This window comes from Phaethon lepturus, unplaced genomic scaffold, assembly GCF_000687285.1.
Source record: "Phaethon lepturus isolate BGI_N335 unplaced genomic scaffold, ASM68728v1 scaffold622, whole genome shotgun sequence".
NCBI classification, from domain to species: domain Eukaryota; kingdom Metazoa; phylum Chordata; class Aves; order Phaethontiformes; family Phaethontidae; genus Phaethon; species Phaethon lepturus.
The window spans coordinates 49,964-75,208 of record NW_010523869.1 but is presented as its reverse complement, the minus strand read 5'-3'; the positions used below and the strand labels follow the sequence as shown (position 1 = coordinate 75,208).

The window sequence follows — 25,245 nt, the reverse complement described above, 5'->3', positions numbered from 1 at the left end:
ATGCTCCTTGTGAGGAAAGCCTATGTCGATGTCTATTCTTTCAACTGGAGAAGAATCAGTCAGATGGGCATATGATGGAGATCTCTCAAATCATAAGAAATGGGTAAATGCAAACAGTTGTTCACTGTTTCTTCCAGCACAGGAATTGGAGGCATCAAATGAACCTAACAGGTGCAGATTCAATATAAACAAAAGGGTCTTTAACTAATGTGCAATTAAGTCTTTTCTGCAGGACACTGTCTGCTTGCAGGAGTTTTAAAATGAGCAATGCATGTTCATGGAAGACAAATCCACTTGCAAACTATTAAATATGCAAACAACTTCTCTGGTTTAGAAAGTTCCTGAATTGCAAATCAGGTTGCTGGAAGAGTGTACTGGAAAAGTACTACTACCTTTTTGCCATTTTTAAATTTTTTACATGTCATCTGCTTTTTGGCTACTGAAACAGGATACTAGGCAAAATAGACTTTTGGCTTGTCTCAATAGATAATTTTGTTCACTATGAAACCAAATGATTTTTATTTCATGGTTGCACCGCTCTTCATTGTGCCAGTTCTGAGTTTACTTCTTCAGGAACAAAATTAGACTTTGCATTGTGCCCCCAAACCTCTGTAAATTAGGAATATGTGACATGGGTAATCCCAAAGTAAGATGTTTTTGCTTAATTCACTGAATTTTGGAGTGTCTTCTGGGAACCGAATCAGTTTCTGGTAAGAACTTGAGCTCCTTTTTCCAGAATTCTGCTGCTTTAATGGTTTACAATGATGAATGGTTTGCAAGTCATTTTGTTACCATTATCATTCTCATGATAATGAGGTCCAAGTAGAGTTTTAGTCTATCTGATAAATCCATATGATTACCAAGACTGCCTAAGATGCCTGTCTTATCTACCGACTACAGCAAAACATGGGAGTAAATGGAAATTTAAGTTTCACAGTAAGGAGATTTTTTTTTTTTTTACAATTACTACCTGATTTATTTTAACAACAACAACATAGAAAAGGAAAACGTTGCATTGCCATGTCATAGTATATCTTTAGTTTTCACCGAGGCCTCTATCCAGGTTCCTGGTACTTTGTCAAATTTCATGTTACTTTTAAAAAATATTTTAGTGAAATATTTTTCACTAACCTAGTGTTTTAAAATACATTGCTAACTACCAGCAGATGTAACCAATAGTTGTATTTATTTAAGACTTTATAATGTATATGTGCTTTATCTCACCTTTTGCTCTTAGAAAAAACATGTAGTTTTATCAAAGTTTGCTTTAGCTGCAGTGGGTTATAATTACTGACTGAAGGATGCATCAAGTTGCGTAAGTAAAGAGTATGCCCAAATGGGCAACAAATTGCATCATTTATTAATTTTTCTTGGGATGGAGTCCAAAACAAAGGAAAAAGTAGTAAAGCAAAATTAAGAGTTAGAACTGGTTGGAGCTGAATTTATGTAGTGAGATTGTTTACTCTTTTGCTTATTTGCCTTATGTAAAGGACTAAGGTTTTTAATTGTTTTCTCAGTAATTAAATGCTAATTTGCTTGTGGTCATTTTTCAGGATAGGAGCACTTGCCATCTGATTTGTATCTGATTTGTTTTGTCCTGGTTTAACCCCAGTCAGCAACTAAGCACCACGCAGCTGCTCACTCACTACCCCCACGGCGGGATGGGAGAGAGAATTGAAAGAGTAGAAGTGAGAAAACTCGTGGGTTGAGATAAAGACAGTTTAATAGGTAAAGTAAAAGCTGTGCAAACAAGCAAAGCAAAACAAGGAATCCATTCACCACTTCTGTCAGCAGGCAGGTGTTCAGCCATCCCCAGGAAAGCAGGGCTCCATCACGTGTAACAGTTACTTGGGAAGGTAAAAGCCATAACTCTAAATGTCCCTCCCTTCCTTCTTCCTCCAGCATAATATGATGAGCATGATGTCATATGGTATGGAATATCCCTTTGATCCCTTGGGGTCAGCTGTCCCAGCTGTGTTGTCTCCCAGCTTCTTGTGCACCCCCAGCCTACTTGCTGGTGGGGTAGTGTGTGGAGCAGAAGAGGACTTGACTCTGTGCAAGCACTGCTCAACAATAGCAAAAACATGCCTCTATTATCAGATCAGCTGTTTTTAGCACAAATCCAAAACACAGTCTCATACTAGCTTCTATGAAGAAAATTACCTCTATCCCAGCCAAAACCAGCACATGTTTGTTTCAGAAGCTCTTCAGAGTAGTATCTGCATTGGGGATAGCTAAATTATTTATGCCCTAAAGCCACTGTCTTCCTGGCAGGCTGTTTGGAGACCAGGCAAGTACTATAGGATGTTTGTACAATCAACCTCCTGTTATCCAGCGTAATGGAAGACTTTAAAACCTCAGAAAATACAACTCCCCTGACATTATACAAACTGGAGGATGTGCTGGCGTGGAATACAGTAGAGTCACCTTGTGACGTAAGATCAGCTTGCCTCTATAAAGTAGGGTGTAAAGAAGAGGGAGTCAGGCTCTTTTCAGTGGTGCCCAGTGAGAGGATCAGTGTGAGCACACACTGAAATGCAGAAGCGTCCAGCTAAACATCAGGAAACACTTTGTTACTCTGAGGGTGACTAAGCACTGGCATAGGTTGCCCACAGAGGATGAGGATGGAGATTTGTGGAAGCATTCAAAAGCAGTCTGGACATGGTCCTGGGGCAGGCAGCTCTAGGGGGAGAGTTGGACCAGATACCTCCAGAGGTCCCTTCCAACCTCAGCCATTCTCTGGTTCTGCTATTAGAAGCTTTATTTCCATCTCAGTCTTGAAGGACCTTAAGGTATTGCAGCACCAGGAAGTGGGAGATCATAGAGTTCAGTTGCAACCTTGTAGCTCAGCTGGCTCTGAGAACTATCCACATACATTATGTGTCTTAACTAATAAGGCTGGATGAGTTACAATGATTATGTGAGAATCAGGCTGGCTGCACACAGCCCTGTCAGATTTCTTAAACTTTGGCATAGTTAATTTGTAACCTAGACAAATCACTCATGGATAATTTAGAGTTTACAGTATTTCTGGATTGTTTCTGTAGTCTAGATTAATCTGTTTTGTGAGTTAAATGGAATTTAAGAACTCAGTATTTTTTAAAGCCTGATGTATATTTTGTTTGCAATACAGTTCTTTCCACTAACATGTCATTATTGTTTACTTTGAGATTTTAGCATTCTAAAAAGCATCCCAACACCATTGCATAATTAAACTTTATTATTCTGTTGCTAATATGTTCAGAAAGTGATTTTTGGAATTATATGGACGCATTTATTCTTTCTAGTCAAATTCTTCAGTGTTTTAACGATTCAGATTGCCATGTCTGTGTGCAGCATATTTTCTTGGGATGTTAAGTATATATGTAGAATTATACCAAATTAAGGTACTTCACAAAAAAATATGGAAGGAACGGACATGACAATTTGTATTACACAAAACTATAATTGTGATGTGATTTCTTTTTCATTGTAATATCTCACACACAAAAATAAGTGTTTGCTTGAGGAGATTTAGAAAGGTACTTCACTGGGTGTCTACTTCTATCCAATAGATAGTTTCATCTAGTTAAGAAGGAAATACAATGGTAGAAAGAAACTTATGCTGTAGAATGTCATTTTATTGCATAGCAGACAATCTATTAAATAGGTTACAGTATATCAGTTTATGTACACTTGCTTTTATGCAGTAGCAGTGTCTTAATTAATTAGGTTTATTAATTCTTATAATCTAGTACTTTTTAAGCATATTTTTAAGGAATAAGTAAACCATAAAAGATTTGCTACTCCCTATCTTACCTCTGCTTTAGAACAAACTGATAAAACAAAGCAATCTCTAGAACTTATTTCGGAGCTGTCAGCTAGGAGAAGTAATGAAAAACACGTGCCTACTTAAATAACTTAAAATGATGGTATCTTGCAAAATGTCACAAAAATGACATACACTTAATTTTTTGAGAACTCTAACTTTTTATGCTGTGTTAGGTTTCATCTATGGGGGTTCTTCCATCATTCTCTGACTGCAGAAACGTTTATGCCAAGATAAGAAGATAAGCAATAGAGGCTTGGGAATGGGTGGAGATGGTGAAAAATCTGCTTTTGGTGCCAGTGCAGGTCTATGTCAGCATACGTGAGCTATGACTCTCTTACCCAATGAATCCCGAAGAATGTTAAGCATTGGGCAATCCCACATTGAAAGCAGATCTTTTGCTAAAAGAAATCTCTAGATCTGTATCCTTCTCTTAGCCAAACTAAGAACTGATTGTTAGCAACATTTTCAAAACCTGTTGTTTGCTTTAGTTCTCATGTGACCTTAAAGAGCTAAACTTCAAGTCAGGATGTTCATAAGGTTCATGCCCTGCAAACTTGAGTGCTTAACCACCTGAGGTGCCATAAGGGTCACAACTTTTTCTGGGGAGCTGAGGCAGCTGTTTTGTTAAATCCTGTTTAGGTGAATGGATAAGCAGAGCCTGTATCCAGGGGGAATATCAACCAGTCAAAGGAATTAACATCAGGAAATCCAAAAGTCCATAGACCTAAGCAGTTGTGATTTCAGCAGAGCAGTCAGGCAGTTTTCCCATGATGGAAAGCTCTAAGTAGAGGCAAGGAAGGAAGAGTTTATGCAGATACTTGTCCTGGTTTCAGCCAGGATAGAGCTGGTTTTCTTCACAGAAGCTAGTGTGAGGCGATGTTTTGGAATTGGGATGAGAAACTGTTGATAATGTGCTGATGTTTTGGGTTGTTGCTAAGTAGTCAAGGACAGCCCAGCTTCTCGTGCTGGGCTGCCAGCGAGCAGGCTGGGGGTGCAGGGGAAGCTGGCAGGGGCGGGCATAGCCAGGACAGCTGACCCAGGCTGGCCAAAGAGATATTCCCTACCATATGACGTCATGCCCAGTACATAAACTGGAGTTGGCCGGGGGACGAAAATCGCTGCTCAGGGATGGGCTGTCGATCACGGGGTGGTGAGCAATTGCTGTATTGGGCATCACTTGTTCTTGTACATTCCTTTGTTGGTGTTATTATTATTGTTGTTATCATTGTTGTTTCTTTCTCTCTTTCTGTCCTATTAAACTGTTTTTATCTCAACCCACAAAGTTTTTTTTCCAATTCTCTCCCCCATATCACTGGGGGCAGGGAGTGAGCCAGCGGCTGCGTGGTGCTTAGCTGCCGGCTGGGGCTAAACCATGACAATACTATTACTAGTTGGAATTAATCAATTTTTTAAATTTTGTGTCTTGTAAAATATCGATCCCTTTTGTTTTTGATTTTTTATATCAATTCAGCTGCTTGCGTATAGTTTCACCTGTGTTTGAAAAAAATAACTTTGCATTAAAAGCTTCCATGTCATACAGATGTCAGGGTGATGACCAGGTTATCTTTCCTTTCCTCTCCTCCTTCTTCCATGTGTTCTCAAGAGAAAAAAGAAAAAAAGAAGGGGGGAGAGGCACCTAAGCACTGGAATATTTTACTCATCTGGTGCTTTGGTCCATGCTTTGATGTTCTAATGCTGTTTTATTGGTTCTACTGTTCCAGGAACCATACAAACCCCTTAGTGTTAGAGAACATTGACAGTAAAATTTAAAGTCTTTGGACTATTTTCAATCCTTGTTTAAATTAGGATTTGATTCCTTTTTTAGTCTAGAAAGCAGAGGCCAAACCAGGGAACTGGAAATCCACTTTTGGATTAATTTTGATTTGGAAGCAGATAGAAGTGGGGCTTTGATGGTCTAAGAATGAACTCCAGTTGCTTCTTTTGGAGGGCTTTAACTTCTGGGCCAGTGTCTTACAGAAGACAGGCTTCTATTAAATCATTACACAGCTGTAATGAAAGGTCTTCTCTTTCTTTGTCTGCCAAATGTAGCCATGGTATGGATTGAGGGAAACCATGGTACGAGACCCAGGTTCTAGAAGTCCTTTTGGTAAATCTACACCATAACATTACAGCCATCACTAAACCTGTGTAATCAATGCCCAACCTCCTCATTTTTTCATTACTGATTTAAATTTCTCTGGCTTTAAGTTTCATGCTTTCAATTTTGTTAGACCTTTGGGTTTTGTTATATTCTCACTAAGTGGCAGAGCTATTTAGTACCTTGTGAAGGTACTTAAACCCTGTGATTAACCTTATCTAATAGAATTAAGACAAAGAATTATTTGTATCTCTTGTTGTTTGGTACTTTTCCAGGTCCTCATTTGTATTTGTGATTACTCTTTTATCCTTTTGCCTGTGTATAGTGATAGTATGTCTACAGTTCAGTTTAAATCATTGTATTTAATTCCTTTTTTTTTTTTTTTTTTTTTTTCAGAATTCATGTGTGTGTGTGCATGGATTTGTATGTCATAATATCCCATCAGCTCTACATTTATCTGCAAAACTAAAGTTTCCACTTATTTCAGTCTGATGCATCTTCCTCCAGTTTTCCCCTCTCAGCATGGAAGACCTCTCTGCTTTATTCTCTGCTTTCAGAAGCCATGGAAAATCTGGCCATGTGGTCTCAGAAGATAATGCTAATTACTGTGTTCAGATCTTCTTTTCCATCACCACTGTAAAAAGTTTTTTGAGAGCCTACATCTGTACTCTGGAACCGACAGTGTTGTATGAAATACACTATGCTGAAGATGGCACATTGTTTTCTGACTCTAATGGAATGTACTTTTTTTTTAATTTTTACAGAGTATCAGGCTGCCATTTTGCATTTAAAGAGAGAACACAAAGAAGAAATTGAAACATTAAAGGTATACTTTTGTAATTATTTTTTTCTTTCCCTGACTCTAGTGCATTTTACTGATTTAAGTAGTGCAAACATGTATTTTCCAAATGTTAAGAATTTAATTGTTTTTTTCTAAAGTTGTTTTCAGTTGACTGCCAACTCAGTTAAAATTAATCTAATTAAAATCCATATATGCACTCATATCTGATGGCAAAAAGCAGTTTTATATGTTTCCCTTTTGTAGTTTTACTTACTGTTGTACTCTTAAATTCTTCCCTCTAACTCAGCAGTGCAGTACTGTTACATTTGCTTATTATGTTAAGGCACTGGCATTTAATAGTCTTTCTCAGTGAAACATACTTCTGTAGAAGCAGTTTTCTGTAATTTTAGACTGAAAAAAAAAGCATGATAATTCCATTTGTGAGACTTCCTGAAATTTTGTACTGTACCATGTCTGGGTTTGGAAATGTAAACTTCACCAACTGTCTAATTATTAAAAACAGAAATAACAAAGTTTAATATTAGAACTTACTTTCTGTTGGCATGATTGACTCTGCTAAGCAAAGTGAAATATTACAAGGAATTCTTTTTTTTTTTTTCATAAAAGCAGGAACTTAAACGGCAGTATAACTTAAAGTGAATTTGTTGAGCAGTCCTACTTTGAAGAAAAATTAACAGCATCTTCCTTTTCTCACCAATTATGATACATTCTTACATGTAGCTGCACTGTGTTCTGATACAGGTCCATATGCTAAATCCTTCGTGTACAAGTCAAGTACAAAACATTCCATATTTTCTTTGTCATCATTAAGGTGAATGGAATAGAAAAAAGCAAATTACTAACACAAGGAGTCTGATAATCCAGTGTATTGATACATTGACAATGTCATTGGGCAGATCATATATAGCAATCATCAGACTAGTACGAGTACCAGATTTGTATTACACAGAGTATTTATGTCTTTGTGTCTGCACAAAGGCCAGGACATAGTGGATGTAAAGCCTGTGAAGTTGAGAAAGCTCAGTGGCATCTTTGCGTAGAAGGGGGTGGAATGATGGTAGCAGCTTGTGGAGTGGACAGGACAGGCAAAGAGTTTCTTGTGTGTGCAGCACCTCTTAAAATTCAGGACAGGGAAATACAAGCTAGCACTAAAGTCAATACAACAGCAATGTACAATAAATATTATTAATAATGTTTCTTATGAAGAATAGCATAACTCTCCCACAGCAGATGGATGCAAGGGGGATTTATTCATTTTGAGAGGGTATTTCAGAGAATACAGTCTTGATGAGAAACAAAAATATGTTTGTGTACCTCCAGCAGCCCTGGAAGCTGTAGAGGCAGAGAAGACAGGTACTTGGCACGCATCCATGAAAAATCGCACATCTCTCCAATTTAATCTTTCATTAAAAGAATGTTCATCTTGCACAGTTTCTTTTCTGAAAGGCACTGGAGAAAAAGTAGATTAATTTATTTTCTGCTCATAACTTTGAATGATACAAACATTCTCTTTTAAATCAGAATATTGTTTTTTATCTGGATAATTTGAGTTTTCCTCAAATATCATCATGTCTTAATGATTAGTTGTGTTAATATATAACCTTGTTTAGAGTAAGGAAATTGTGAGTGGGTTGTTTCCAGAAAAGTGAAATTGTGATCTAACTTTCAGCACCATAAAATCTCGTCATCTATGTATGTAAATGTAATTAGAAATGAGCTAAAATGCAAATATTTGCTGTCCATGATTAGTAGCAGAAAACTTCTGCATTCTTAGCAGCAATGTCCTACAGATCGTGTTTTCTTACATTGCTTGTATTTGGCAGTTATTTTCATGTTTGGTACTGTTTTATCTTACACTATATAGTTCCAAACTCAAACCAGAAAAGGTGATATAAATGTTTTGTAGGCCTTTTAGGTAACAGCAGTGAATTGTAAAGTCTACATCATGACGATCAGGAAAATAATTGATTCAGAAAAATAATACTTATGCTTATTGTATGCAAGACATAATTCAGACAAGATTTTTGGTTTTCCATTTTGGAGTTACTCATAAGTTACTGGACACCTTGCACAGAATTCTGTTTGTAACTTTGTAAGACCGATGATTCCTGAGACGTAATGTGATTTTTCATTTTACAATATTGAAGGATATAAAAACTTCCTATACCAAAGGCCAGATGAAGCCAGTATCCTGTCTCCAGCGACCAGCACTGGGTGCTTAGAAAACACTTACAAGAAATTCAGAGTGTAAGAGTAATGCCTTCTTCCTGTATGGTGCTTTTTGTTTTGATTTGGGTTTTTTTGGCAACTCTGAGTGACTTTGTTGTCTCTGCCTTGTTGCTTCTACTACGGCTGCCTCCATGCCCCTTCCTTAACAGTGTGCTGCTTGATTTTTGCACCTCAGCCCAGCTTGGTGTAAGGCATCACGTTCATAAAAGATGCATAGTGACTAAATTACTGAGAAATGTTGCCCTAGTATACCATTTCCAGCAATTAATGCCTTAAGGGTTTCCTGAAAGAGAGTCTGCACACAGGTTGTGGTATATAGTACTGATGTACTATACGCATGCTTCTGTGACTTCTGAATGCTACGCCATCTGACTAGTGTTCCTGTTCTTTTTCTGTATGTCCTTGGCAAGGAATTCCTCCTACTGGAATATGACCTGTCATAGACGCATCCTTTTTGTTTGTACAGTTGTTTTTGAGCTGTTTATTTCTCTGGAACATGTAGAATGCCATGTGAAAATTTCTGTATAGTGCCAGACTAATAATCTTAAAAACACTTGGGCTGAAAATATTGATTTCCTATGTTCTTAATATATCCTGTGTCTGAAGAAGGTCAACACTAAGTTATTCATTTTGTGAAGTGAATGTCAAATCTTACTGCAGCATGTTATTTTTTTATAGTGTGTGAAATCTGAGAGTCAGATGCTGCTACATGGTCCTGCTGCTTTGGTAAATCATAAATTGTTAGTTCAGCTTCTAAGTTTTAGTAGTTTTCTAAATGAAAGGGTGTAATTTCAAACTTTTTTCCCTTTTTTTTATATAGCCTGTCTACTTTAAGAGGTTCTTTCTCCTGTGTCCCTGATGTTCAAATATTTTAAGGAACAAAAATTTTTTCTCTGCATCTCTGTTGTTAGCCTTTATTGTTTTGTCTTTAATTTCAAAGGATTTTTCCTGGGTTTTGTGATTAATTTAAAAATTACTACTTTTCCCTGAAATCAGTTCAGTCTGTAATATTTAAATATAACAGCAAAGGGACATGATTTTTGTTCATGCTTTATGTTACCAGCATTTGCACTGATAAAAATGGAATGCATTAGAGAAGGCCAGGCATTGTCTGTATACTCTCTTTCTTGTGGCTTTTCATTATTTAAAGGAAAGGAAAGATATATTTTAAGATAAAAAAAATATGAATTACCACATACTGCTGTACATATGGAACTTCACTTTATAAAATTTCATATGGGAACATATAGGGAAGTAAATTGTGTCATGATTTAATGTAATAACTTGTTGCATTTTATTCTTTAAGAGTATAACAGAAAAATATGGTGGTAGATATCCCAACTATTGGAAATGCTTGGGTTAAATGTGATTTTTGTACTACGTGCTGAAGGAACCTAGAGACAGAAATTTCTCTGAACCCGCTCTTTTGCAAGTTGATCCAAATCCCATCTCTTGTATTTATTAAGAAGGTATCATCGTACCTTCTCTGTAAAACATTAGGAGACCCTTATTCTTTGTTATTCCTAAAATGCCTAGAAAAGTCTTTAGGGAAAAGTTCTGAAAAAATTATTAAACTGTCCTCTGGAAGTGAAAGCAAACAAACTTATCCAGAACATATCCCTTGAAACCTGTATATAGTGGCTTGTGAAAGACCTGTTTACTCTTTAGCAATAGAAGGTGTTCTATACTTCTGTACTATTTCTTTTGGAAGTTATTTTTTCCTTGACTATGTGAATGAATTTCGTAATGGATTTTTATTCTCTAAGATTTGTTATTGTTATGTTAATTTCCTATAACCTTCAGATGGAATCCCCAGCGTACAATCAGAGTTTTACCACCAATTTGAGAGGCTTGATGCTCATTCTGTAGAGAGTTGAAGTTGCAGTGAATGTAGGACGTAAAACAATCACTGGATAGGGAGGGTGAATGACAATATTGTGTTTATTTTATGTTGCCATATTTATGCTGCCACAGTAACTTGAAGCTTTGTTCCTTTTTTTATGTTACTTGAAATCAATTCTAGTCATGTAGCGTGCATCTTAATTAAATTAAGATTACAATATTTATTGCACTGAGTCTATTATTGATTAACCTGTACCGTATCGTATCGCATGACAATCAGAATAACTCATAACAGCTCTTAATTGGTTCATTAATGTACATAATTCAACTGAATCATCCACATAAAGATAATCTTTAGAAAGGGTAATACAGTAGACATAAATACTTAGTTTTTACTGGTTTACTTTTAAGTACATTTAATAGTTGCTGTGTTCAGAGCATTTCTTGAATTTTTCACCTATTATTTTAAAAAAAATTGAATGATACATTTTTTCAGACAAAAAACGATTTCTGTTCTCCACTGTTGAATTTTTTACTTTTCCTGCTCCTGCCGCTAGATGTCAGCTAAGCCTTTCACAAGTAGTTCCCAAAGGCTGTCACAGCTTCTCTCCGTGTGCAAATTTCATACTTCCTTCTAAACTGTGAGAGTATGTGCGGTGGTAACATCCTGCCCACTATTTGTGGAGCTGGCGCAGTCTTAGTTTTAGGTCAGAAATTAGCTTGCACATTATGGAACTAGAATTGCAGTTGCTTAATGGATAAGTAGTAGCTGTCATCACCTTAATAGTATTTTTCCTACAGAACCAAGTCAGTAGTCCATTTACAATATTTTTATTTAATATTAAGTCGTTGGCATCTACTTAGTTGGTTGTTAGATATTAAATAAAAATGTTGTAAATGGACTACTGACTTCTGAAGGGAATGAATTAACTTCAAGTCAATATTCTGATTACAGTGTTTCATAGTTAATCCAACACATCGCTGCACAAGGGTGCAGCATACTTTTTTTTCCCCTGTAAACTCATTTGATAATATGAGTAAAAAAAGTTATTTCCTTTTCCCTAATTTCTCCTTCTTCCCTGTAGCACAAAGGTACCAAATATCCTTTCGTCTTCAGTTACATGGAAGTTTAATACTAATTTTGGAAGATGGAATCAAAGTCCTAAGCTGTCCTATAACTGTGTACCGTGTGCATGGCTCTTTCTCTCTGATGCAGGTTATTAGGCTTCCAGCAACTCACTACAGCTCCCAAACTGAGAATAATAGTGTCTCTAGCCATGAATCACAGGTTTTTAAATAATATTATTATATATTATATGATGCACATTATATAATGCACTCTATAAGAAATAAGAATACATATAACAATAAAATATAAACTATAGATAGATTGTAAAGTATGCAATAAATATTATATAATAAAATAATATTTCTACATCTCTCAAAGTATCTTGTAGCAAATTTAGAAAGAAATACCTGTATTTGCATCTAACATAGTTATGAACGTATTATTGAAAGTTAAGAAATAGTGAATGGTAATGCAGTTGGTGTATAACTGCCTGTGACATTATGAAAGAACAGGCTGGCCTCATTTAGAGAAGAATGTGTCATGGGGTGTTCATAGTGACCTTTGTGGTCTGCTTAGTAATGTTTGTATTTTAGCATTTTTGTGAAGGTTTCAAGAGCTGAAATGTAGAAGTGGGTAGAAAGTAATTTCCTTTTCACAGAACTTCCGTAACTTTGAAAACAATTTCGTATCATAAATTGAGATTAAAGACCAATGCCTCCAAGTGCCACAGAGAAAGGTTGGAAAATGTGGAAGAAAGGAACGTGAAAGGGAAAGTCATAGCACCAGTCAATATTCATTTTTATTTTGTACTGAGACCACAAAGGCATAAAAATATTTTCTCAGTTACTGAGTGAAGTAATAAAGCTTCACCTATGCGACAAACTTCTCATTCTTTTACAAATCTCTTTTTACATCTCTCATGCGTCATAAGTCCTTCCCTGGCCCTTTGTCTTTTTACTTGTCCATTCATTTTCCCTCACAGTCAGTGAGCTTCCATTTGTGAATGCTTCCATTGCTCTTTAATTATAACATGAGTATGACAAAAGGTGCTGCTTCTCCCTGCTACATTTTGAGATTTGTAATTCAACTGTGGGAGGCAATGTTGAATAGTGTTGAAAGTTGTTGTATGCCAGAATGCTTCTCAAAAAAACTCTTTTATAAAAAAGTGGGTAATTTCACTTTTATTTTGACAATTTAAAATGTGTTTTACTTATATGTAAAAGTGAATAAAGAGTGTAAAATATTAGATGCTTTAACACCAAATCAAAACATTGTAAAATAATATTTGAATTTGTCTAAATCTTCTCTTTTGTACATAGTCTATTACAACAAAGTGTAATTTTTTGGAACAGATTCAACTGAAAAATTTCTGACCTGGATGCTCTTAGGTAGGGATCTTTATCATTCCTTTCTGGAAAAAAAGAAATTTTTTAATTCCCATGCCCACCCTGTGCATATCTGAATTCTTGGCGTAGGATAGAGATTTCACAATTTATCAGAAGTCACTATATTTTGGAATCGGCTATTAAAATATGGGGGCCAATGACGAATAGTGTTGAAAGCTTTGATATGCCACAGTACTTAACAAAACAACATTTAAGAAGTGGATAATATGCTGACTTTTGGTAATAAAATTTTGCTTCAGGATGCTGAGATTGTTGGTTTTAACCTTGACAAAATGAAATGCATCTGTAAGGTGGCTAGCTGCCTTGTGTGTTCTTTGCTGGATTTTCATGTCCCAGCATGCACAAATGGAAGAAAATCTGTATCATGTATGCTTCTGTCTGGTGAAGTGGAGTTGCAGCTCAAAGGAGCAGCCAAGGTCAGCAAGGGTTTATTAGTCAGTCTTTCCTAATGAGCAGTTCAAGCTTTTCAGCGTTTCCATGTGGTGTTACTGATGAAGGTCTCCCAGCTTGCAGTTAATTATTGATACTACTCTTGCCTAACTTGAAATGTTTCAGTCTTTTGTGCTTAGCTGCTAAATGTATGGTTTCACCACTGTGTGTACTGTGTGTCTTTAAGAATCTTCTTCTTGGCTACTTTGTCCTCATGTAGGAATTCTCACTGTTCAGTGTGGAGCCTACAGTGCAAGACAGTGAAAATATAAAGATTGAGAAAAGCATAAAAAATATGAGAAAGAAGGGACTGAAATCCCATGAAATTGTATTAAAATACCTATTTCGGTACTCTCAAGGCTCCCAGACAATGGGAGCAAGTTTATCTTTAAAATATGTATTTCCTGAAATAGAAGAATTCCAGCAGAAGAAAAATCACCCTGTAATGAAAAGTTTGCATGACCAGTGCTAGAGAAGGTGGAGTAGCAGACTAGGGAATGATAGCAAAGGACAAGAGCAATAAAGCAATAACTTTCTACAGGGTGCCTACAAGCACACAAAGAGCTAGCAGGAAGCACTTTAATCTCTTTGGAACCACTTGTTGACAATTGCATCTTCATTCAGAAAGGAAGCTTGAAACGATTCTTCATGTTGTGTGAAGATATGCCCTAGTTCAGTGCTTAACTATGTTTTTAAAACTTCCACATTGTAATTCCTGTATTCATGTCACACTCTATGTAATCAAATTCTTGATGAAGTTTTAAGTCTCTCTGCTGTGCTCTGATGCTTACATTAAGCAACTTTCTCTCCTCTTCCCTATTGACTTCCTATTTTCCATATTTTTAATGCAAGGGGTGCTTTTCATCCTTGTTTTCCTTTAATCATATGTTTACATTGTTACTGTTTTCTTATCAGATAGCTTGAATATCCAGGAAGACTCTTCTGTTGTATTGTTTGGTTTTTTTTGCTGCTATTTCTCATGTCTTATTCCCACTCTATTATTTTCATCAATACAATTTCACTGTAAGAACTTGGATTGTTTAGACTTCATGTCAGCTGCAGAATGCTGTTAGTTCCAAATGTTGATCCAAGGATTCTCCTGTTTATTTAAGAAGTTACCACAGACCATGTTCCATATATTGAATATAGTGAAAATTTCTTTAACTCTGTTTCAGCACATGGACACGGACATGGTATTATATAGTTAAAATGTGCGTAGAAATCAACAAGATAATTTATAGCTTTAAAACTTCAGCAAGACTGAGCTCCTGCTCAAATTTAGACCCATTACAAAACACTCTGCTTAATTAGGGCTAAAATGAAACTCTTCTAAAAAAAATCATTATAAACCCCTGCATTTATCATAGTTTGTGAAAGTTAATTGAGTCACCTTAAGTAAGTATGTTAAGCGCTCAAGAGAATAAAGTAGAACACATACTGTGAACATGATGACATTTTATTTTGACAGATTTGGAAGACCTCTGTTAACATATGAAACAATTGTCTACAAGAGAGATTAAGTGAAATATGATCATGGGAGTATAAAAGCCACTAAAAATTAAGTAGTATGAATGTTATCTTACCATTTTGATTTTGAAAACATGTACCCCGTGCCTCCTTGCCAAAATTATCTGCTTTTTGAAATGTACTACACCAGATGTTTGTTTGAATCTAATAATTGTAAAGCATTTCTCTGAATGAAATACAAAATTTTCTGTAGTTTAAAAACTCTGCCTCTAATAGTCCTGGTTTTAGAATTGAGACAAATTTGGCAAGGATGAACATTTTGCTGATAGAGGGAGAATGTATCTGAAATTGTAAGTTAAAACTTCTGAAACAAAACTATTTTTTCTCATACTCGGTAAAGACTTCAGATTTTAGCAGCTTCTGACTTTTCAAATCTGGTGCTCATTGTACCTATTGCATCTTCTGGTGCTGACCAAAGTTTTAATGTGCCATTTCCACAAAACCATCAAAGATACCAAAGCCACCAAAGTTGTTATAAAATAACACTGGGGCAAAACTAAGTTCCACTGATTAATGGGTGTCAGAAGTTACTCTTGGTTAGTGGGGATCACCCTTCCAAGGATGCTTTGAAACTGAAATCTAGGAGCCTGTCTCCTGACCCCCTTTTTGATGATGAGGCAATGGGGGGAAAAAAAGCCACTGGAATTTGAAGCAGGCTACAAGAGCTGGAAAGATGTAGGGAGATGTGAAAGGTGGAGCTTGAGGTAGAAAATGTTGTGTACCCATACTGTGATGAGACTGGCAAGCTGGAGGGGGGAAAGAAGTAGTCTGGAAGTTAAGACAGAAGACTATAGGAGACAGCTTGCAGAGACGTGAATCTGGGCATCACGATACCAGTTTTACTTGTAAGTGGACAGTTTCCCCCAGAATATGGATCCTAGAATGAATACAGTCTATTCAGCATTTGATTTTATTTTTGTTGGTCAGTGAGTAATGCCCTCCCTTGTTTATTAATCAAAATGTGATCTGAATATAGATAGTTTCATTATGGATTTTCCAGTGTCACAAGCTTTCATCTGTCAGGATGTTTCATATGTATAAATTGGATTTTACAATATGTATTCAGATAGGCATGTATTATTATTACTCATATTTTATGCACAGAGACCTAAGGTATAACAAATTTATTAGGATGCTTACGTTTGCATGTATGTTCATATCACAGTTCATTTTTAACTTCCTTTGCAACTGTAAATTGGATCCCAGAATCTCAAGACAGTTGCTTAGAAAATGAGGTGTATCATTGGTTGCCACCTCAGAAACAGTGACTAAAATGACTTGTGATTCATCTTGCAGGAACTTTGCAGTTTGAGCAAGTGTAGAATCTGCTTTTCCACATCAGCATTATCATGCCTTTACTATAGTACTGTTGTGTCTCTTCCTGAGGTTCCATGTTTTGTTCATTATATACCTTTCAACTTCAGCACACATACTGCAGAAGCCTTTTAAAGCTTGGAGCTTTTTCATAATACGTTTTTTAATTAAGGTATGGAATAACTCCCATCATGTTCACTGAATGAGACACTGGTTCTGTGAAAGAGAAGGTTTCTGTGTAGATGCACTACATGGAAACATTGACAGAGAGGGAGAAAATTAAGGTTGCTCTGACGACCATACTTGTAGTTTTCCCTTTTGAGTAATCGACCATGGTTGTTTTTTTAACACATTTTTGTGTGTGCAATATTTGCTTCAAATTCCATAATGGGAAATTCTAGAATAATGTGACGAAGCATAGTTAGCATGTAGTATACCTTAGTTTAAAGTAGGTATGTCTTCTACACAATTACAGGGTCATTTCTGTAATTGATGTTATGCTTCTGTTTTTCCAGGTAGAATCTCTAGAGTTCATAAGCTGTATCTTGGATAAGTGTACTGGTGTCTTTGTCTCTTAAGTGTAGCATAAAGTTCTCTACAATGTTAAAAAGAAGACTAGTTATGAACACAGTGTTGAGTTTTCTTCTAAAGGTTACCTGATTGCTTAATGTTTAAAGACTGTCTTCTGTTTTTACCACTAATGTTTGTGATAGTGTCTGCAGAATTGGAAGCTTCCTAGTTAAACTAAGATACAAGTCATGAAAGATAACCTTGTGTGTGTAGGATCTCCTCATATACTTTGCCTTGACAAAGATATCTGCAGTTTGAATTTTCCCTTTAATCATTGTAATTGAGGCAAGTATTACATTGTCAGTAGGAAAAGTTTTTTCTGTAACTAAGTTGTGAGGAAAGAAATAGATTGGTTTTTTTTTGTCCTGCCATAGAAAGTGTGTAACAATGAAAACTGTTGACTTCTGAATGTGAAATTAAACACTGCCTTCATGTCCTTTGCTATAGAGAAAGAGGAAGTATTTTTTGTAGTATAATGTATTTTTTGTTGAAGAAAAGACTGTTTCAGCAAGCAATCCATTTGCTTTGACATGTTGAGGTCCCTCTTTATAACACGTGAGGAATGTGATAATTGTAAGCATCAGAGAATTACTCTTTTAGATTACTATGTTCCTTAAAGTAAAATTGAACCTGTGTTGTTACTTTGATATCTTGTGTCAGAAAGGCCCCAGAAAATTAATTTCCCTCCATAGCTAGGGAAGTGAATGGCTTCCTACACCTCAAAATCTTTTAGCTGTTTTCATTGCACATGTGAACTCTCTATCTATTGGTGGAGAGGCTAGTCATCTCCTCAGTGTAGGTACTCTTAGAAGTTTTAGAGAAAAATTATGTTCATACAGAGTGCAAGTCTTCAATTTCTATAAATGTACAGTTACTGTATTTTATTCTCATAGCACTATTTCACTGAATATTTCCTGTTGAAAAGTAGTGTTCATTGTTGCCCGTTATCCTTCTATAGATATATAAGTTTATCTTTGCTTACTGTTTTCTATGTGTTGTACTTAACACTGCTTTTTGCTTCGACTTTTGCTTCAACCAAATCATTGGTTGCAACTTAGCAGAATGTGATATATATCATTACTTTCCTATGTAATTACAAAGCTTTGTTATAATGGCTTAATCTTGAAGTCTGGTTGCCAAAGAAATTAGTTCTTTATACTGTGAAACAATGTTGACAGTAAACTCTCCTTTCCCCTGCACCCCCTCCCCAAAAGAAAAGGAAGAAAGGAGAAGAAAAACAAGGTTGCATTACAATTCTGGCAACATCAGCCACACTAATAAAATCAAATTCAATGTTGTTTTACGACTTTGAATTTATGTGACTGCACAGGATCAAAGGATTTGTATCCCACTGGACTGCAAGGTCTATAGTTCATGGCAAAAAAACTCATCAAAAAGAACATTTTAGTAGTAAGGCTTTTCATTTTAATCAGCCACAGTAATAAAAAAGCTGTTAGGTGTCCAAAAACATTCTCCCAAGATCAGAGACAACTTGCTCTCTACTACAATCAGTTTTCTTATTGGATCCATACTGCCTCTCTAGTTTTTGTCACTGAAACTTCATCTTCAACTTGTTTTCAGCCATTTTTTGCATTGTTTTCACATTTTACATGCCAAATCATTATATGTATCAGTAAAAGTAATGACTCATATAATTTCCCTGGCAAATGAGAAATATTGTAACTTCTTCAAAGTAAATTGTCATCAAAAGAAGTGGTAACTAAAATAGAATTTTAAATACCAGTCTATATTTTTATATATTGCATTTTAAAATATTTGAATAGCAGTAATTTATTTTTCTTCTCCTTGGATATAATCTTTTAAACATCACCACAAAGTACAGTTTTTACCATTTTTGTATCTATACAGACGTAGTAACCTAGGCTGTCCTAGGACTAAGGTAGCAGCTGCAAGTGAGAAACAGAATAGGGAACTACAATGTTTGTGATAGGAAAGGCTGTTGTTATCATGCTTGGATTCAGTGTGTTAATTGTTCATGGTCCTACTTCAACAAAAGTTTGAAATGAATTTTTAACATACGGTGTGGTTTCATTCTTTAATTAGCTTGGCCTCAGAGAAGTTGTATGGAGTATATCATTTACATTTATTGGTGTGTTGCATGCTGAATTGCCTCATTCCATTCTGCGGAATTTAAATGTTTCATGGAGTTTAACAATATGTAGAGATTTTACCAATGAAATTGTCCATGAGAGTATCAGTTTTCCTAGAAATTTACAGGTAGGTCTCAGTTTAGCTGGCCACCCCTTTTTTACAAACTGTGCAAGTTTTATTTTTGCTAGCATAAACTAGCTTACATTTAGGAAGAATCAACCCACAGTCACTTTCTGCAAGGATCGCTCCCTTTCTGCATGGCATGACACATACTGGGTGTTACATGGCCTCTCGTAGCTGCTGTACACTACTTGCAAAATTCTAGTGGGTGTGGTATTCCCTTCTCACTGCTACCTGAGATATGTGCCGGCTTATATTGGGTTTTGTCAGTTGAACGTTTTCATGGTTTTATTCTTTTTTAAAGCATTCATTCAAATGAATAGAAACTTTAGTATTAGCGGGAATTTTATAAGTCAACTACCAAATATGTAAAATCTACATAAAATGGTAAATTCTCTACTGTTAATATTTATTTATTAATAACCTGAAATTTACCCCTTTAAGCACATGTTGTTAACACTTGGCATTATTAAGTAATATTTTCTAGTTTTTTAGACTAGACTAGACATTTTTAGCTTGGTAAATACACCTGTGGCAAGAAGTTAGTGAATCCAAGGTATTAATAATTTTCTGCTTGATGTTATATATCAGATTTAAGAAGGATTTAGATTCCAGTGAGATTTCTCTGTGGGCACAGAAATGCCACAGCAGAGTACATCACTTACCAGGTGCTAAAGCTGATATAATAGCATCCATAAATATGGAGTATGCTGTGGAGTACAATGAGTATTATTAGAGATATTTTTCCATATACTGGAATTCATGATATTTTCAGGATTTTGAGAGATTACCAAAAAATTTCAAGGGCCCATGAAGGGTTCTGTCTGGGTGTTTGATTAGCAGTTACAGAGGGGAGGAGGGATTTCCTCTTAATAAGAGGGTCCATCTGAGTAAAATTACATGTAAATAGGACAGCTGTAGAAAAGCAAAGACTAGAGATGAGCTGTTGTGAGCTATGCATTGCATAACAAAATTCTCTAAGTGAGTTAATTTGTGTAATCTATAATGGTTGGGTGGTAGTTATTAACAGCAAAAGGCCTGAGGGGAGGATATGCATATATGCAGGAAACAAAACCTAGATGAATGTGATTTTTCAGAAACATTTACAGAGCAGACACAAAGCAATCGGGATGAGGAAAGCAAACTTTAAGGCAACTGGGAAATCATTCTGCGAGGAGCATGGAAAAGAGGACAGAACATTTAGGAGAGAATCGAAGATCCACAAACAGCTGGAAAAGGAAATGCTGAAGCTTAGAAGAATATAGGACTGTCATAATGCAAGGGATGGTTTGTATCCTGTAGGGAACAGGCCCTTGAGATGCATGGTCCTAGTTAGAAAACAGCTACAGAGCCCTTGTGTCATAGATCTGCTTTGCATGGCTATTCATACTCTTCCTATAAGAACAAAAATGGAGGGATGTTCATTACCTTTATACTTACGTGGTCACTGAAAGCTTAACACTGGTGTGAAAGAATGAGCTGAATCAATTCCTGCTCCCACTATATTCCATTGCCAGCAGACTTATTAAAAATAAGTTCCAGTTCTGGATTTTTATTTTTTTAAACTTTTGGTACATATTTTTAAACAAAACAAACCAACTATTTCTCATTTATTGTCTTTGTAGAGCTACTAGACTCAATATGTACAAATGCACTGGCCAAAATCTTGCGAATCTTTTGACAGGCACTTCTTGTTGGAGACAGGCACACAGGCTTTGCGACTGGAAGGATGGTAGCCTGGCTATTATTGATTCTGGGTCCTGGAAAACAGTAAAGAGAAGGAAGAGAAGGCAGAAAGCACATATAAAGAATCAAATTGCTAAGGAATGGGATTTAATTTAAGAGAAGAATCATTTTATAGTAATATAATAAAATTTAAGGGTGACAACAAGCCTATAATGAATATAGTCATTTCAGTGACACGTTTCTCACGTAGTATACAGTTGAATACGCATAGAAGATAAAATAGGAAAGACGAAGAGAAAACCAGCAGGGTTTTTTGCTAGGAAATGAGTTCAGGGAGCAAAGCAAAGGGGTAGTACAACTGCGATCCTGTACAGAGGGAGCAGAGTGAAGAGTAGCTGAAGGTGTTAAGAACTTTTCTTAATTTTGTATGCAGAACTGAGTCTGTGGAAAAGAAGTATTCAAAATGTGTTCTAAATGCAAACTAATTCTGAAATGGCATGAAGAACATGTTACTGGCTACATCAAGAATAGTTTTGACTGAAACAATGAATTGGAAGAATATTAGAAACATATAAACATAAAAGAAAATGTAAGAATATGTTAATTTAAATACTCACCATAAAAATGCCATGCTTGATTTGAATGTTTTTGCAGTAGCGAGAGTAGATATTATGTTAATACCTTCAGTTTCTCATTGATTTTCGGTATTCTGAGAAGTGCAGTTTGCTGGTTTTGAAGTTTTTCTAACAAACAATAAGAAAATACCAGAAATAACAGCAGAGTACAAAACATAGTGCATTTCTCAAAAATTATTTTTCCTTAGGTTGCCTTTAAATACCTACTTTTGAATACATTTCTTTCTCGTACATTCATTCAGTTGTTCATTTACCTGTTTGTTTTTATAAAGTTGACAAGGAAAAAGATGAAATGAAGTGTGTCGTAGCAATTACTTCAGTGCAATCAAAAAGGTGAAAGAGGGAAGTAGTAGTAAAACTTCTTTACTCTCTTCTTCCCTTTATACCAGTCTAGAAATACAAGGGTTTATTTTATTTTGTATCCATCTGGATTGGTGGATTAGCATAGGAAGGAGAAATTCAGGAGTGAATTCAAAATTCCAAGTTGATGGCATTACTTTGTTCTTTCTGGTAGATAATTCACACGACTTGCACAGTTATGCTGACAATCCTTTTTTACATTAGTCAGACCTTCAGATAGTATAAGTCTTAAAAAGGCTGGTTACGTTAACTGGATCAAGCTTTCTGTTTTCTGTTACACTTTCAGTAACAACTTCCTTCAGCTCACAGTAATACGCATTTTATAATGGAATAGAACTTTTAACAACTTCACTCATTATATGAATATGCATTGTTTAAATAAAGCAATCCATCTGTTAAGTACGGCTATGAAATATTAAGGAAGGAAGGAAGTAATTATGGAGGATGCATTCTGTGCCATTTTAAATGTGTAACTGATATAATGAAATATTCAATTAAAATTCTTTAAACAGTATATACAACTTGATCATCTAGGTTTCCTTTTCGTAAATAGAGATTTTTACTGTTCCATTTTAAATAGTTAAACTGTTAAAGATCTGCTTTGATTTTTGGATACTTTGGCCTGTCAAAATGTACTTTCACTACAGTGTTGAATAACTGTGCAACTTAGTTGTTGGAAGAAGAATATCTTATTTTTTTATGGTATAATCAAATAGCTACATGCTTGGTGTCTATTTATAGGTTTTACTTAAGTGAAGTAACCTGAGATTGAGGACCTCTTCATAATATATCCTTGTAGAAATGGTGGTTGTTCAAAGAATCACAAATCAATCTTTACAAGTAATTGCAGGTGTTGTTAAATCAGAAGTTGTATTTCATAACATATCAAACATGATATATATTTTCACAGGAAATATTTAAATTATCAAACCTGAAGTGAATTAGTGCTTAGAAATGTTCTGTGAATTTTAAGCCACCTGTAGTCCTATTATATAAGTAATTACACACGTGATTTTTTTTTTTTTTAAATTTTGTATGTTGCAATGTAACTGGGAATATTTTAATGATGTGCTATACCAATAATTTTGTACTCCAGAATTACTGGCTATAACACTGTATTTCTTTCTCAACTACTGAAATGCCAATAATTGTTAAATAACTAAATATTCAACAATATATTAAAAAACAGTGTTCTGTATATGTGCTATGGTTAAATTTCCTCCCAACTACTTTTGCTACATTTGCTTTATAAAACTATGTATTTTTAAATCAGAAAGAGAACTGGGCTCTGTATACATAGCCTATACAAATATTTAGAGTTCTTGGAATATTTGAGAATGGTCAGTCATCTGGCTTATTTTTTACTATGAGGTGTAAGAATAATCTTTACTGCATACCCGTGGAAATGGTGAGATACCATATGTAACTAATTATATTTTTTGAGGTATTTGTTAGAGAGTTTTGATTTTTATGTAAATTGGCACAGGTTTAATATTTTTTCATTGAGAAATCCTTTGCTAAATCTCTGATTGTTGTTAAAATTTAAAACAAATGTATGTTTTTTCAAGGGCAGAGATTTAACAAAAAAGGACTTTTTTTTTTCTTTTCAACACAATACAAGAATAAAAAGTGTGAGCTCTTCCAAAAACTGAAGATGAAATTACTTAGACTGAACAAAAAGAAAATGTCAGAGGCTGCCTGTGAAAAATGTGTTTTTCCTCTCTTTTCTATGCACAGTACTTTGATGGCCAAAATACTATTAAGAAAAAAAAAGCTGTAAAGTCTATAAAAATATTTTTCATCGTCAACTCAATAATTCTTACATTTTTTTCCCAAGATGGACTTATTTGAAGATACTGCATGTGCTTTTTTTTTTTTTTTTTAAACACTCCTAGTAACCCCCTCGGAGCATTTCCACTTCTAGAAACCATATCCTTAGATACTTTGTGTCTTCTTTGTCCCCATTTTTTTCATTTTCATGGTTTGGCATAAGTAACTAATTAGATGTAACAATCAGTGTGTAAAGTCAGAGAAGGGAATAAAATCAAGCTCACTTTCTCTATACTATGTTGTTTTTCCAGGCTAATTAGAGTAAAAACTAGTAAAAGTGTGTGTTTCTCAGTTAAAGAAGAGGTCTGTCTCTGATATACGTAGAACAGCTTTGTTCATTAAAGACGTGCCATTTTTACACAGTCGCTTTTCAGAGTAGAATTGCACTGTAAACACTAGCGAAAAAATATTATACACTAACAGTGAAGCATTAACTTGCTAGTTTCAAAGCAAAAGTTCTGCATGTTGCTTGCTCTAAACAGCATTTTAGAGAACTTTTTTTTTTAAGCCTTGCTGTTACACTTCTCGGGATTTTTTTTAGACTTTTATAGTGCAAATAAGTCTTGACTAATAACAAGCCAGCAACTCATTTTTGAATGTAGATTGGTGAAGAGATTTATGGTTTCCTCATATTCATACATACAAATTGTTCTAAAACTTTTCATATCAGAGCAATTCTATGTCATGGTTACAAAGTCTTTGTCCATATACAATCACATTATATAAAGCAGTAACACAACACGCGTACTTCAGCTGATTGCATTTCACTGACTGTATAGACTGGAACTGACTATATTGACTGTAGTAAATGAAACCGTAATCTTTCTGTCCCCTATCAGAGCACAGAGAAAAGCTGTCACATTGGTATCGAGATTTGTCTGTGTCAATCCACGTTATCATTTCAAAGACATTTCGACAACCTGTAGGTTACATTCTGTATGAGAGTATTTAGTTGTCATCTTTTGTGATTAATTACATGCTTTGTCATCTGAGACTGTAACGATTAATGGAAGTACGGTACACTGATTCAATTTTGGGTCTTTTTCTTCCTGTGAACATATGCTTCATGTGTTCCTGAGTCTCATGGGACCAAGGCTGAGCTGTTGGTATTATTTCAGAAAATATATCTGCCTTTTTTCTGTGTCGTGTCAAGTCACTTAGCAGGTGCAAAAAGGAAGCCATTGGAGTCATACAGCAGAGGGCTGGGTGTCGGGGGAAAAGAAAGGCAGGAAGACTTCAGAAAGCCATTCCAAAAACTCTTACTTTCCAGGTTACAGTGTATCAATATTTTGGATAGTTGCATAATCATTTTTGTATCATGGCAATATCATGTATTTTAGTAGAAGGGTTGATTTTTTTTATTTTATTTTTTTTAGGGGTAGCTTTTATTTTACCCATTAATGGT

General features: G+C 35.3%; 1 protein-coding gene across 1 annotated transcript in view; it reads left to right on the top strand.

The window, feature by feature from the left end:
• FMN1 (formin 1) overlaps positions 1–25,245 on the top strand; it is a gene marked incomplete at its 3' end in the record, with an annotated part of 90,895 nt that overhangs the window by 20,037 nt on the left and 45,613 nt on the right. Inside the window, exon 3 of the mRNA XM_010282232.1 lies at positions 6,674–6,735. Coding sequence (XP_010280534.1) covers positions 6,674–6,735 — 62 coding nt within the window. The remainder of the gene's footprint in view (positions 1–6,673; positions 6,736–25,245) is intronic.